The sequence below is a fragment of the Dreissena polymorpha genome, chromosome 2, assembly GCF_020536995.1.
Source record: "Dreissena polymorpha isolate Duluth1 chromosome 2, UMN_Dpol_1.0, whole genome shotgun sequence".
In the NCBI taxonomy this organism is placed as follows: domain Eukaryota; kingdom Metazoa; phylum Mollusca; class Bivalvia; order Myida; family Dreissenidae; genus Dreissena; species Dreissena polymorpha.
The window spans coordinates 118,771,583-118,787,384 of NC_068356.1; the positions used below are offsets into that span (position 1 = coordinate 118,771,583).

At 37.0% G+C, this 15,802-nt stretch overlaps 2 protein-coding genes across 2 annotated transcripts in view; one reads left to right on the top strand and one right to left on the bottom strand.

Moving 5' to 3' along the window:
• LOC127868716 (40S ribosomal protein S14) overlaps positions 1 to 15,802 on the top strand; it is a 138,690-nt gene that overhangs the window by 76,816 nt on the left and 46,072 nt on the right. The window lies entirely within an intron of this gene.
• LOC127868690 (pre-mRNA-splicing factor RBM22-like) lies at positions 245 to 15,151 on the bottom strand. The gene is made up of 9 exons (XM_052410641.1): positions 14,952 to 15,151; positions 9,974 to 10,027; positions 9,347 to 9,509; positions 8,657 to 8,757; positions 6,713 to 6,885; positions 5,786 to 5,986; positions 1,912 to 2,159; positions 1,173 to 1,313; positions 245 to 809 (listed from the first exon to the last, which is right to left on the bottom strand). The coding sequence occupies exons 1-9, from the start codon at positions 15,003 to 15,005 to the stop codon at positions 670 to 672; spliced, it is 1,275 nt and encodes a 424-aa protein (XP_052266601.1). The 5' UTR covers positions 15,006 to 15,151; the 3' UTR covers positions 245 to 669.

Here is a 15,802-nt window from a genome sequence, read left to right on the forward strand (position 1 = left end):
AAATGTTCCAAAAAATTATTTTAACAATTCCGTGTGTAAACAATACATAGGAGCCTACATGTTATAATTGACACATAGTCACTTTGAAAAATGATGAAAAAGTTATTCGCATATCAGGACAAAGAACAATAAATCAGAACATTTTGTGGTTCATATTCTCCTCATTCTCCATTATAGAGATTTAAGGATATAAGGTCTCAAGTTTGGTAGCTCCATAAATTATATTATATAATTTATGGACCTACCAAACTTGAGACCCTAGACGTGAATTTTCTAATACAAGTTTATGAAATACATAAAATCAGATTTGGTTTCAACTCAACTATTACATGCAATACATATGAAGCCATATATCTGATAATAATTGAGAGGAAACAACTACAAATCGGATATATAAATGGTCCATAAACTTGTTCTTGTTTCTTGTTCAAGGCATAAAGCTTCACAAAACATGACACAGCCAAGCTTTGTGTACATGACCAACAGAACCATATAGGATCAGCAATGTTCACCATCCCTGTTTCTATATAGACCACACACTTTTCATTTGGTGAAGATAAAATCTCGACACTGGAAGCTGAAACTGAACAAGATATACGTCCTGTTTTCATCAGCCATTGCTGAAGTAGATGTCTAATACAAATCCAAGCTGTAGCAAGGTGCAATGTTCTATCTGTTTTGCATGGTCGCCCCCATCCTGTTGGGGTCCTGAGAGGGATAGTGCATCTGAGGTACGTGACCCCGGGGCATGACCCCTGGTGGGGGCCTCAATGGCATCATCCCTGGGGGTGGAGGCGGCAGACGAACACCTGAAATACATACTCACAGTTTACTAGAAGGTACAGATTTAATCCTTATATTTCCACAGAATGATTTATTGTAAGTAGTTATTTAAAGACTAAAATAACACATGTTGAATTCCTAGTATAAAATGTGAGTCTTGTCAGTGTAACTATTTGGATCTTTCATAACTGGATCCCCCAATAAAACCTTCAATAGAAACATACATATGTAGGTCTTTGGTCTTTCACATTTCAATCTACAGGAAACAGACATAAACTGTTAATTTAATACTGTGCAGGCACACACAGGCTTATAGGCTTTTAGTCATATGATTCATATAATTATTTCTGCTGCCTACATAACATTTAGATAGAGAAATGCAGGCTTACCTGGGGGTGGGGGTCCTCTCATGAACATGGGTATCATGTGAGGCGGCCCTCTAGGTGGCATGGGTCCCCTCAACTGCATGGGAGGCATGGGGCCCAGATTGAAGAAGTTGTTGGAGATCTCCTCTGGAGGTATAGGCAAAGCTGCAAGAAAAATATACATGTATGTTCTTATGGTTTACAAAAATTCAGTTTAACATAAAAGATCTTTAACTCATGTAAAACAATAATCAGTTCTCAATGGATAACAGTATGTCAAGACATTTACAGAAACATACAAAAATCCACTCATCAAAACTATATAAAGAAGTAAGAAAAGAGATTAATCTTAAATTCACAAAGAATACAGTCTAAGGAAAATAACAATTATCAGGGATGACACTTTCTGCTTTTATGGAATTCTGTGTTTACAGGAAGTCTCTTATAAACAAAAATCCAGTGTAGACAGAAAGTGTGGTCCCCTGGTTAGCATGTGAAAACTGCACAGGCTTATCTGTGAACACACTTTAAGCACATGACATTAAGCCCAGATTACACTATGCATACATGGGTGAAAGTGCAGACTTTTAAAAATACTGAAATCTGGTCGAATAATGATGATATAACAGTTTTTACTATAGTTTATTAAGGACAAAAATTATGCAAAATACTGAAATCAGTATTAATACTGAAAACTTTCACCCATGTGCATATGCATTAAGCCCATCTTTACCAGAATGAGGCTTATATTCTCGCTGCTCACCTCCAGGCAGCCCAGGAACAGGGGCCAGGTTATGTCGCTCCTCCTCCTTCTCCTCTCTCTCTGTCCCTATCTGGCCCTGTGACTTGCCCCACTTGATGTTCAGGCGACGCCCATTGATGATCAGCTTATTGAATGACTTTTCTGAGGCTGTCTCTGCAGCAGCACGTGTGGTGAACTGTACGAACGCACACTGCTGCTTCGATACCACATTAATGGAGCGAATTTCACCAAACTGGTAGAAATAGTCTCTGGAATGGCAGTCAAATAACAATATGTACAGGCAAAAGAGCTGTATTGAGTGTTCCAACCAGTGTTTTTTGAAAAAGAACAAGATATATTTGCTAAAATTTCGGAATCATAGACATTTTTTTTATTATGCCTCATTTTCACCTTTTGCATTCCGAGTTAAAAGAAGACAAATTATCAAGACTTGACCTTGCGACATAGTTTTTGACCCCACTTGACCCAGATTAAATTGACATAAACATTCTGACCATATTTCACTAAGATTAAGTCATCAGTTTTTCTTAGATGTGACATGGTGACATCAGTTTTTATTAGAGATGGCATCGAATACCTAAATTGGTATTCAAATTCTCGCAAATCCATTCAATCGAATACTTGAATATTCGCATTAAACAGTTGGAATGTATTATCTTTTTTTTTTGCAATGTATTACAGAGACAAACTCAAATTGTTTGTATTAGTCCCTGGTTACTTAGAAGGTTGTTGCTTTTGTTAATTTTGCTATAGAGTAATCTTATTGTTGTGAACTGAATCTTTGACCGACACTCAAATCGGACACAAATAAAAGGATAACGAGTCATAGAATTGAAATCATTTACATAATTTTTTTTCATGAATTTAATAATGGCGATATCATGTGTGTGTGTAAAAAAAAAGTATCATTTCAAAAGGTTATGCAAAATACCTCGCAAAGAATTTTTAGTGATGACTGCATATTTTCTGTTCAAATACATTTATACATTTGCCAACTGTGACTACTTCAAACATTTAAAGGGATCTTTTCACGCTTTGGTAAATTGACAAAATTGAAAAAAGTTGTTTCAGATTCGCAAATTTTCGTTTTAGTTATGATATTTGTGAGGAAACAGTAATACTGAACATCTACCATGGTCTAATATAGCAATTATATGCATCTGAATAATATGAATAATTTGGAGAGTTCTGTTTTTGTCGTTAAATTTTGTGAAACTACGAAGATAGCTTATATAAGGTATAAAATACGTCCAGTACGTGTACTCGGCGGAATAGCTCAGTAGGCTAAGGCGTTTTTACTTCAGGACTCTGGCAGGACTCCAGGGGTCACTGGTTCGAAACCTGGACCGGGCAATGTTCTTTTCCTTTTTTAAATTTTATTCTTGATTTTTTACTGGAGCTGTTACGATCCAATGATTACATTTATCGATATAAAGCATTTAATGAATAAGTTAAAAAATGCCAAAATCTGTGAAAAGGCCCCTTTAATGGCTGTTCAAACTGTGATCACACCATTTTAACTATTTTTCTCTAGTCATTGTAAGGCCCTAATTGGCAGCAAATTGACAAACACAAGTTGAGGCCCTTTCTTTGGGTGTGTATATTGTGACTGCACAATAGACGCTGATGAGAGCACGTTATCATTTTGACACGATGAGCGTCTGTACATGTTAATCCCTTTTGAGTTTGGTTGAGTTAGTTGCTATTGTTCTTGTAATTAGTAAGCAACTTGCGGGTAATTAATTAAAAAGCACAAACTCAATTGAAATAGTAAACTTGCGAATACTTGAATGCCAACTCTGCCATTCCAATACTGACGATTCAATATTTGTACTGTATATTCAAATAGTTTTGCCATCCCTAGTTTTTATACACACATGACCAAGTTTTGAACATCGCCTCTGTATTGTTAAAGATCAAAGTTCTGACCAAGTTTTATCACGATTGGATAACAAAAGTGGCCTCTAGAGTGTTAGCAAGCTAAAGTTGACAAAGACCACTGCATGCCGCACGAGGGACAAAGAGAGATCACATATGCTTGACTTGAGTACTTTGTGCCAAGTCTGGCAACATTTATATATACATGTATCTGTGAAACCTTTACTTAAGCAGCATACAATTTTGTCATTTTTCAAGAAATCACTATTAAATTTGCAAATTTCTGGTTTTGGAGAAAAAAAATGTGTTGGTCATTTTCCGACTGAAAAAATATATACTTGTCCGCAATAAATCGCAGTTGAAATAAATCGTGGTGGGGACTGGGTTGGGAGTCACTTGCAGTAAGTGGGCTCAGTTTATCACATGCCAATAAACAAGTCTTTTGTTATCAGGAGATAGTAACTTGCCCTAATTATTGTATTCCATTAACTAGTTCATTGTTATGATTAGCAGATTAGTGGGACTGAACAACCAGACACTTAAGGCACTAATGCTGTTACTATTTATGTGCTATCAATCTTTTGAATCATTAACAGCTTTGACAAGTTTAACAAGCATGTTTCATTTCATTGTAATTTGTGGACAATATCAATTTAAAGATTGTCTGCAAAAATGCAATTGAAAATATAACAAACACAGAGAAATTAAATACGTAATCCAGACAATTTAATTACTAGTACATGCAAAAGCAGGGTAAATATTCACAGAAATTCATTTAAATTTAGGCCCGGTTTTAAGAGTGGCCGGGAAACTTGTTCTTTGCACGACTGCCTATGACGCAATAAAACGTTGCTTTGTATCGTATTGCATTCAATCTAGATATGCACTCGTCCATTGATTATTATAATTAATATGAACTGTGCCCAATTAAAACTCTGTCATATAATGCACTGAACGCTTCTGAAAAATGGGGTATGTTTTTTTGTGTTGATGAAATTCATCAACACATTTATCATCATAAACGGCCAGTGTTTTTTTAATTGATGCTGTTATTTTATTGGATAAGATATGCATGCACAAAAGTGGTATGTATGGCAAATGACGACACAACACGGCAATAAATTAGCTCAGAACTTACTATTCTACCTAAACAAAGTCAGAATTGTTTTTGGATATAACTTTACTGCATTAGCGTTTAACAGGAAATGTCAAATGTCAGTATTAAAAGTACACAGTATTATGTACTCCGATTTGTGTTATACACAGAGTTTTTTGACTGCGAAACAGATGCAGTATGTATGCGTGGATTACATGTACATAATTTTATTTTTTTCATATGTATGGTAATTCAGTCTTAATTTTGTTTAAACATCTGATATAACTAGAACTTTGTCACAGACGTGACAAATACCCCCACATGCCGAATTGACACAGAATATTTTGCATGTTGTCTTCACAAAAAACAGCAGACACCATGCTCAATGTTTAAAACGCACTAAGTGACCCCGTGACCTAGTTTTTGACCAGGCATGACCCATATTCAAACTTGGCCTAGACATTAACTAGATACAACTTCTGACCAAGTTTGGTGAAGCTCGGATGAAAACTACTTGAATTAGAGACTGGACACCATGCTCAATGTTTAAAACAACTAAGTGACCCCGTGACCTAGTTTTTGACCCGGCATGACCCATATTTGAACTTGACCTAGACATTATCTAGATACAACATCTGACCAAGTTTGGTGGAGGATGAAAACAACTTGAATTAGAGAGTGGACACTTAATACGGACAGACCGACAGACATACAAGCTCACTCCTATATACCCCCTAAACTTCGTTTGTGGGAGTATAATTATTTGTTATGAACTTAAATTCGTCAATCAGTCTACTGACAAAATATACGAAAATTAATGATTGGCCAATAATAAAGGTTTCACAGTATTTCTTAACGCCCAAATACATTATTTTTTTAAACTTTGTACAAATAGCATACTTGAGTTCTGTCTCTCCAACCTTGTCGCCGAGCCCTCCGACATACAAGGTGGTGATGGTGCGGTCCTCAGGGGGCTCAAGCTTCGGCATGGAGGTATAGCGGTTCATCAACTTGTCAGCCACAGGGTCGTTCATCCCGTAAAAACGGTCTTTGATGTTCTGGTCTGCCAGAGGGTCATCTGGGTCTGTTGGCTTCTCATGTCTGTTGGAAATCAGTTAGAAGTTTGGGTTAAAACACAGAAAAATTACCTGGTGATAGTTCAGAATTATGCTATCTTTATTACATCAAAAAATGTGTTGGAGTTAGCAAGAATTATTGTTTAGATTGGAACACATAAGCACAGACAAGTGACAGTAATTTTTACAATAGGAAAGTGTTTGGTAGAGCAACTTTTATATTTTCTGTAGTTAAACAGAGGTAAGATATGAAAATCTTTACTGCAGAAAAACGTCAGCTGAGATATGAAATAATAGTATTACATGTAACAACAGAAAAACTTCAGAAGATATAAGCCACAATTTACTTTAAACCATATAATTTAAAGAAATATAGGCTTAACTGATTATTAAATTGAATGTTCAAAATTTATTTTCAAAATATTTACGTCCATAAACATCCATTCAAACCAGTTTTCTAGCAGCAAAAGTGTATCACACTAATTTTCATCAGTGTAAATAAGACTTAAGTAAGAAATTCAGTTTAAAACAAAATCAGGGGAAAGAAATCTAAAAGTACCTAACATAATGTAATTTGTAGTGTCTCAATTATTTATAAGCAGCCGAGGAATAATTAGTATGCCATTATGTAATGCTCTGCTTTGATCACAAATATCTAATGATAAATGAAGTGTGGACAAGTCTATTGAGTTAGTTTGTCACAATCAGAATATCTTTCACTTTACTTAACATATATTTGATCTAAGCATACCTGTATGGACATTCCTCCCCTCGCTTACATTCCCCTTTCACCCAGAAGGAGCATATGTGGGGTCTGTTGCGTTTGTAGTAGGGTGTGGTGCGTGCCAACTTGAGGAGCATATCACTGGGGGCCATGGCCTTACCCAGAGCACCAGAAGGGTTCACGCCATCATTCAGGGCCATCTGAAATTGCAATTTTACACAAAGTGCTATGTTAAACAATGGAATTGTATGCACATTATATTTCAAAACAAGAGATGTGTTTGTCAGAAACACAATGCCCCTTCTGCGCTGCTTTGAAGCCATATATTTGACCTTTGACCTTGAAGGATGACCTTGACCTTCCACCACTCAAAATGTGCAGCTCCATGAGATACACATGCATGCCAAATATCAAGTTGCTATCTGAAGCGACATGGAAGTTATGAGCATTTTTCAAAACCTAAACGCGAAACGTAAACGCAAAGAGTGACGGAAGGACAGACGGACAAACAGACAGTCCGATCACTATATGCCCTCCTTTGGAGGCATAAAAAAATAAGAAGAACACTCTTAGGAAACAATTAAGAAATGCAACAAAGAAACATTTCCACTGTTATGTCAGTCCAAATTGTAAAAAGATGAATATTCTGACTAGTAATGCAAGTAACCAACACACTAAATTTCAGCACAATACCTCATTAAAACAATGTCCCTGAGTGGAAACGTTTTGCAATGTTTAGTAACATTTACCTAGAAGTAAAACCAAAGCTGGAATGCATGTAAGCTACCTACACAACAAGAAATGTGTTTGTCAGAAACACTATGTCCCTTTCTGCGCCGCTTTGACTTTTTTTAATCATTTTTTTATTTTATTTTTACCTTTGACCTTGAAGGATGACCTTGACCTTTCACCACTCAAAATGTGCAGCTCCATGAGATACACATGCATGCCAAATATGAAGTTGCTATCTTCAATATTGCAAAAGTTATGGCAAAATGTTTAAGTTTGGGCAAACCAACAGACAGACCAACAGACAGGGCAAAAACAATATGTCCCCCACTATAGTGGTTGGGGACATAAAAATGTCTGCATAATAAAACAAAACCAGGCTTAAGTTTTTTTAGCGTAAACTGTTTTTCTATTTTTAGTAACAGTGACCTTCGCCTCATCTTCACTCTCCCAAATACAACCCCATGCTAAGTCTGCATGTAAGCTACTTACACACACAAAATTAATATCAATACCTTGCTCCTTACATAAGTTAGTTAGCAAAACCTGTTTTCCTATCTTTAATAACAATGACCTTGACTCGATTGGCCCCAACTGCAATATCAAGCTTGGTCTGCCTGTAAGCCTGCTACATTCATAGTTACATCAAGATTGGACAAGCAAAAGTTATCGACCTGAAACTTTCTGTATGCTGTTTTGTTATTTCTTATTACAATTACCTTAACCTAACTAACCCTAATTGAAATTCAGTGGTCTGCATGTAAGATACATACATATAAAGCTTAAAAAATATCTCCATCAAAACTCATGTTATTGAGCTAAAACATATATTATCATTTTTCTATTCTTGACCTTTACCTAGACCCGATTGGTTAAAGATACTATGAAAAGAAAGATCATACAAGAGATGTGTTTGTCAAAAACACAATGCCCCCTACTGCGCCGCTTTGAAGCCGTATATTTGACCTTTGACCTTGAATGATGACCATGACCTTTCACTACTCAAAATGAGCAGCTCCATGAGATACATATGCATGCCTTCAATATTGCAAAAGTTATCAAACTTTAACCAAGGTTAAAGTTTCGGGACAGAATGACAGACAGGCCAAAAACAATATACCCCCTCTTCTTCGAAGAAGGGGGCATAAAAAAGAAATCTGTCAATAAAAGTAAACTTTCAGTCAAATAACTGCTGTCTATTACCAAACAAAATGCAAACCATTCAAAGATTTAATTCCCTACCTCTCTTTCCATGTTTTGCTGGTAATATTCCTTGTTCACATCTGACTTGGGCATGTTGTCTTGGATCTTCAGAGCTGCATCTCTCACTTGTACAGGCAAGCCTATAGACCATGACACATATAATATGAAAAACTCAAAATTACTTCTTATTCAGATGTAAAAAAGTAATGAATGTTGTGTTAACACTGATTTTTAGTTCATCTTCGTTTTATAATAAAGTTATTTACATTACCAATTAATTGTTACAAGTACTTGAATGAGCTCCTGAAAGACTATCAATTATCATTTCAGGAGACATGACACACTGAAGTACTATTTGACATACATCAAGACACAGAATGGAGTTTTTTCCACGATTTTGGGAATATACAATGAATTTGATTTTAAATTTATAAAAAAAAACTTATTTTTCATAAAACTTACATACCGTAGAAAACATTGAACCAAAACAAATGGTTATTACAACTCCAAAAGTATCCTTCAATGAACATCTATATATATTAACATCTGAAAAAAACAAACATTTATTGGGAATTTTTAATTTTTTTGCTATTGGGAATATGACCCTAAATAAGCTAAAAAAATCTGCCAAAAACATGTTGTGATATGGACTCCTTAGTATTATTGTTCTTCACTTAAACATGTGCACACAAAACATTTATTCAATTACACACTGTGCATCATTCTTACCATATTCAAGATCTAATAAGCAGGTTTGACACACGTTCTTGATTTTGGAGCATGTCTGGCAGACTTCAGTTTTCTTGAACCTCATACGGGCCCCTGGGCACCAACGGAACACTGTAAATGGCCGTGCACAGATCTTGCACTCCTTTCCGTAGGGTTCTTTCATCTGTGGATGAGAACAATAAAATGATCTGCATACCGCAGGCGCTAAAATGGGCCTTTATCCAAACAGTTGTCAGCTTCAGATATGCATCTGCATCTATACATTCTGATCAGAAGTCCAATGAGATTATGTAACCTTGCAAATGTACCAGCTGGTCTGAAGTGTGTAAAGGCATATAGCATAATACCCCGTTTTGCACTTAGCCTTTATAGATGGGCATTATATCATTATTATCAAAGCATGTGAACAAAGTAGCAGGGAATTGTACAATTCATTATTCTCTGTGTTTTTTTAAACTATTTGTCAACTAAATTACCAATAACACAGTCAATGTGTGATTTTAAGTTGATCAAACATGGCTGAAATAAAAAATTAAGTGTTGATTAAATTCAACCCAAATAAAAGTGTTTTAACAACAGCAAGACTAAGCAACTTTAGCAAACACATAGTAACGACATTGTACTGACCATTCTCAGATAAGGATTGTCTCCCAGGCATGTCTGGCACAGAATAGGGAATTCCTGAAACAAAAAATTATACACCTTTTTTAAGTATATTAGGACCTGATTGGTAATAGTCATCATTTAAAATTTCTGCTTAGCTTACAATTGTATTGAAGATAAATTGTCAGCCTGATATATGACAATTTGATAGAAAAAGCTTTTGAAACAAAAATTAACAATAGATGTATTTCTGAAATACAAAGCGGCCTACTGCGATTGAAAGCAGAACACCTTCGTTTTCAATATTGAAGCATTTGTTAGCTAAACAATAATAACACTAATTTAATTTCCCAATTTTTGATGATCTGAGCAGTATTTATCTATCTATCTATATATACTGCTAGACGCAAACAATTAGCATTTCAAGCAGGCGCATGTCAGTGAAAGACAATTAAAGGAACAAATGTATAGGAGATAAAAGTAATACAAAATGTATTTGTGAGACTTAGAAACAAAGATGAAAGTGTTAATTAAAAGAAGAAATATACACTTAAAAACAGCCAATCCGCTTAGAAACTGTGGTCTAGTTAAGTCACCCCCTGCCTAAACTGGTCCAGGGTAGGTGCCTGTACAATATTGGCTGGCAGGGAGTTCCATAGGATGATAGTAGCTGGATAGAAGGAAAATTCATAATAGTTACTGGGAGTGGGAATTTGTCTGAATGAAAGAGGGTGTTGGTGTCTAGTGAGCCGGGTTGGAGGAGTCACGTAAGGAAGCATTGGTACAGCAACCAGTTTGTGGACGATTTTGTAAAACATCAGTAGCCGGGAGTGTTTAGAATTTTAGATGGTAATGTTAGTAGATATGAAATCTGTGGTACAAAAATGATAATGCCAAGAAAAACCCCAAACATGTTCAATCGAACTTAACAGTATTCGTGTTTTGAATGTATTTTATTGAAAGAATAAAAGTTAAGTCAGTTTATTTTTACCTCCGAACTCTAATTTCTAAATGTCTCAAACATAGATTTATTACGAGAAACAAATACTTCATTTATTGATCTACATCTACATCATACGTCAGCGCAATCACACTTGATTATTACGCGACAGGTGGTGCTAGGTCAAGAGAAAGATATGAAATGATAGGATAGATAGAAGAGATTTGATAGTTAAAAGTATAGAGATAGTATAAAGTTTTGCCAGCTTCGTTTTCTCCTCTTCAACCCAGACCTCTCCGGTTACAGTGGCCGCAGCCGGCACAGCAATGGGAATCACTAGGGGTTACTTGAAGCTGGGCACCTAACAGTGATTAGAAGGTGAGTGAGGAAAGCCCCTGCTTGAAGGATACCAAGTCAGGGGCCTCTGCGACTGACGCAGGGAGGTGGTTCCAAACAGATATGGTTCGTGGAAAGAATGAGTTCTTGTGGTAAGATGTGGATGTAGACGGCTGGTGGTACTTCTTGTTATGGTCCTTAGGGCGACTTGGGGCTTGTACAAGGTATTGGTTTGCTGGGATATCCACCAGGTCATTGATGATTTTGTACAGCATGGTGAGTTGCGCTTTGGTCCGTCGTGACTCGAGCGTCTCCCACCCCAAATACTCGGATACGCTGCTGGTGTTGTGGTATCGGTTGGTCACGTATCTAGCAGCCCTCCTCTGTACCATCTCAAGCTTGTAAACCAGGTCCTTTGTAAATGGGTTCCACACTGTGGAGCAATACTCAAGGCCTGGCCGGACAAGAGAAGTGTATGCCGTGGTCTTGACCTTCTCATTGCTGACGCGTAGGTTGCGCTGGAGGAAGCCAAGCGTACTGTTTCCCTTTTTCGCCGTGATGTCCATATGGTGGTTCCATGAAAGGTTTTGGGACAAGGTTACTCCCAGGTACTTGGTAGTCGAGTCAGTCTCGAGGATGTGGTCTTTCAGGGTGTAACGGAACATGATTGGGTTCCTCTTTCTGCGGACACGGAGAATGCTACACTTCTCTGGGTGAAAGTCCATACCCCATTGTTTCTCCCATTCGGCTAGCTTTATCAGGTCGTTTTGTAGGATCAGGCAGTCTTCTTCCGAGTTGATTTCCCGTTAAACCACACAGTCATCTGCCTTACTCTGCAGTGCCTTCCCCAGGAATTTGTTCAGGCGCCCCGGGGCCGACCGGGGGTGGGACGTTGATTTTTTTAAATTTAACGTGTCAATTCACGTTCTGTGGTGCGTTTTAACTCAAAGAAAAACAGCGTCAAAAGACGTCATTTGGTGCGCTATGACTCTTCAAAAAAATCCCCCAGTCATTTAAAAATATTTTTTTTATATTGTTTAATTGTTATAAAACTTTTCCGCACAGATAGTAAAATCCCGACTCGAACGATTCCCGCAATACATCCGTTTCAACCCGACTCTATAACTGTATACTTACTATTTTCAAGTTTCTATTTATTACCCGATAATCCCGTTTATTCCGTTTTTATCAATCTCTTTCTGGTAAATATTTACGATAAAAGCTTTCAGTTATTTCTTTAACACAAACCTTGCCATTTTTCAAGTGACTATTTATAGATTTGATGAAATATTGCCTCTGAATATGCGTCAATCCCCTGACCTGTTGTGTGCTTGTTAAAACGCTCAATACACGCCATTTGTATGCAATAGACGCGACGTTGTATATGCTGCATAATTTTCGCGCTCTTTTTAATTGAGAAAAAGATTCGACACAAAATAAATTTGCACTGCTAATTTGAAGCAAAAATATTTAACGTTGCGGTAACATTTACATTCGGAAGTGTGTTTCGGATTAAAAACGCGTTAACATGGACTTACGGTAATGGGTTTCGGATTACAAATTTTATTATTCCCATTTGAGATGTCAACAAATATTAACCGTTGCGTTATAAATTCAACGATAATTTGTTTACACACTTTACGAGTCGAATAAATGTTTTGACGGAATTATGCATGAAATTCACGTTGTCCACGAGGATCACGACCGGTTGCCATCATCAGTCTTCTAACTATCGATTATCAGACGAAACATTTACAAGTGTGCGTAATTAATTCAACGAAAATTTGTTAAAGCGCATTACGTGTCGAATAAATGTCAGAAAAACGAGGTGAATCAGTTCTATAAATGGACATGTTGAAATATACATGTACTGGAATTAAATAAATTGTTATCACATAATTGTAACCGGGAGTCATTTGCACAACTTACTCGCTATAATAATTAATTGTTTACCACTTGCAATTAATTTCTCGTATTAATTATGAGTCATAGGTAACACTTGTTTACAGTAAAAAGGTGTGATGATGATGCCCGAAACCATCTTTTAATGTTCTGTACTGTACTAATTACCGGTTTTATATTACTCAAATGGTACAACTTCTTGCTAATCAAGCTGCGATAAACTCTTACTTCATGCCCGACGTCAATCAAAAATAATGGTCGATAGTTAACCCCGCCCTCATAAGCATTCCCGTAACCGATTGGACGATGAACTTCACAGTTTGACGACTGGAAAGTTACCAGATACATCCTTGTCAGCATTTAAATGACCGTGTAATGTGGCTAGAATAATCGATACGCGCGTCATGCTATTCTCTTATCAGTGGATTATCCATTACCCCATGTGGTGTTTATGGCGATTACTTGTGAAAGCAGGTACCGAGTGCTCTTTTAAAACAGGGAATATTGATACACTGATAGGGAAACCTTGATTTTTTTGGACAATCTCCACTTTCTTTTACTGAAGAATACACTGATCGGAAAATTTCAAGCGCCCCGGGGACTCTGATTTCGAAATTCAAGCGCCCCGGCGAGGGGCGCTTAAATGGCCTGGGGAAGACCCTGCTCTGGATGTGACATGAAGTGGCAAGTCGTTGATGAAGACAAGAAATAAGATGGGTCCGAGGACGCTTCCCTGAGGGACTCCGCTAACGACGGGTGCTGGTTCGGATGTTGCTCCATCAACGACTACCCTCTGCGTGCGATCTGTCAGAAAGGCTTCAATCCACTTCAAGGTGTTACCCCTGATGCCATAGTGGTTGAGTTTGTTCAGCAGGCGACTGTGCAGGACCCGATTGAAGGCCTTGCTGAAATCAAGTACAGCAAGGTCATGTTGTTTATGGTGGGCCATTGAATGGACGAGCTCATTGGTCAGCATCAGTAGCTGGGTTTCACAGCTCCGTCTTCTCCTGAAACCGTGTTGACAGTCCTAAGGATGGCATGTCTATCAAGGTGGCCCATTATGTTGCTTACAATAATGTGCTCCAGTATCTTACATGCTATGCATGTCAGTGAAACCGGCCTGTAGTTGCTGGCTTTGAACCTTTCCCCTTTCTTGAAAATTGCCGACACATTGGCTGTCTTCCACACGTCTGGTATACTGCCATTTGATAGGCACTTACTATATATAATGTTCAGAAAAGGAGCACACTGGTCTGCCATCTCTTTGTAGATGCGTGCAGGAATTAAGTCCGGACCGGCCGCTTTCTGTACATTAAGTTTCCTGAGAAGGGCACGTATACCTTCTGTGGTTATGTTTATGTCTGGCATGATAGGTGATGGTTCGCCCTCAGGTGTATGGATGCTGGAACTGTCCTCCTTGGTGAATACCGAGTGGTACTGTAGGTTTAGGATGTTGGCCTTTTCAGTCGGGTCGTAGTGTAATTTTCCTTTATCCTTCAGTGGAGATACCCCACAATTATCTTTCCTTAAGGATTTGATGTAATTCCAAAAAAAAATTCTGTTTCGAGTGTTGTTCTGTGTTAGTGGGATCATACATACATACATACATACATATTCGGTTAGGGCCGCAAGCTGGATCAGCTTCTAATAGCCCCCTCATGTTCGTAAACCCAGGTAGTCTCCGGTATAACTATCAACTTCAATTAAGTTAAATTATTGATCTGATTAGTTGATTAAATACGCGATTTGGGTTGTAAAAGAATGCAATTTTTTAAAGAAAACATATTGTTCATGATTATATTCCTAAATCAAATAAAATATTACCGAATCCTCCCAATTTTGTCTATTATACGTGTTTGCTCCTTTGGAGGACGCCATTTTCTTTCAAGCTTGTAAAATGAATCGAAATTATTTATATGTCTTTATTTAATATTACGATAATCTTCTGAGCAGTCATAATAAGTTATGTCATTAAACATTTAAATTAAATGTTTTATTTTTAATTTAAGTTATATGTGTATATCTTTCCAGCAATATATCATTTTAAAATATATTTCAGATAAAATATTTCCGTTTACATAAATCCGAATATTGAAACGAAACACCACAAATTTCATAATATACATTTAAGATCGGTTGTTTCTCCATTACGCCACTGCGACATATGCATAAAAGTGGCTAAAACGCAACTTTTTATCCTCACGCTTATTTCAGTATTAGAATCATTTTAAGCCGTGGCTTTAAAAAGATCGAGTGACCATCACCGCCACATATACAACATCTTCAAGACGGCGAGGGATGCACCCAGGCATAAGCTCTTTAATAAACTTGTTTATGCTGAGTGCTCACCTGTCAATAATACCCGAAAGGGGAGTTAGACAGTATAGATAGATAGATAGATAGATAGATAGATAGATAGAGAGATAGAGAGATAGAGAGATAGATAGATAGATAGATAGATAGATAGATAGATAGATAGATAGATAGATAGATAGATAGATAGATAGATAGATAGATAGATAGATGGGATGGCAAGCAGACAGGCAGACAATATGTCGTTTGTTTGCAATCATAACAGCACCATTTAAAAATGATTATAAAGCAGACATGGGGGTTATTGTTTTCACCTAATATTCATTATATTGTGATATATAGTTATTATATTCTCGATTGTC

Coding starts and splice junctions, on each gene's coding strand:
- LOC127868690 (XM_052410641.1), bottom strand. CDS start 15,005: ATGGCGTCCTCCAAAGGAGCAAACACGTATAATAGACAAAATTGGGAG. Junction 10,028..14,951: donor GACAAAATTGGGAGGATTCG/GTAATATTTTAT, acceptor TTTTTGTTTCAG/GAATTCCCTATTCTGTGCCA. Junction 810..1,172: donor GAGAGGACCCCCACCCCCAG/GTAAGCCTGCAT, acceptor TATGTATTTCAG/GTGTTCGTCTGCCGCCTCCA.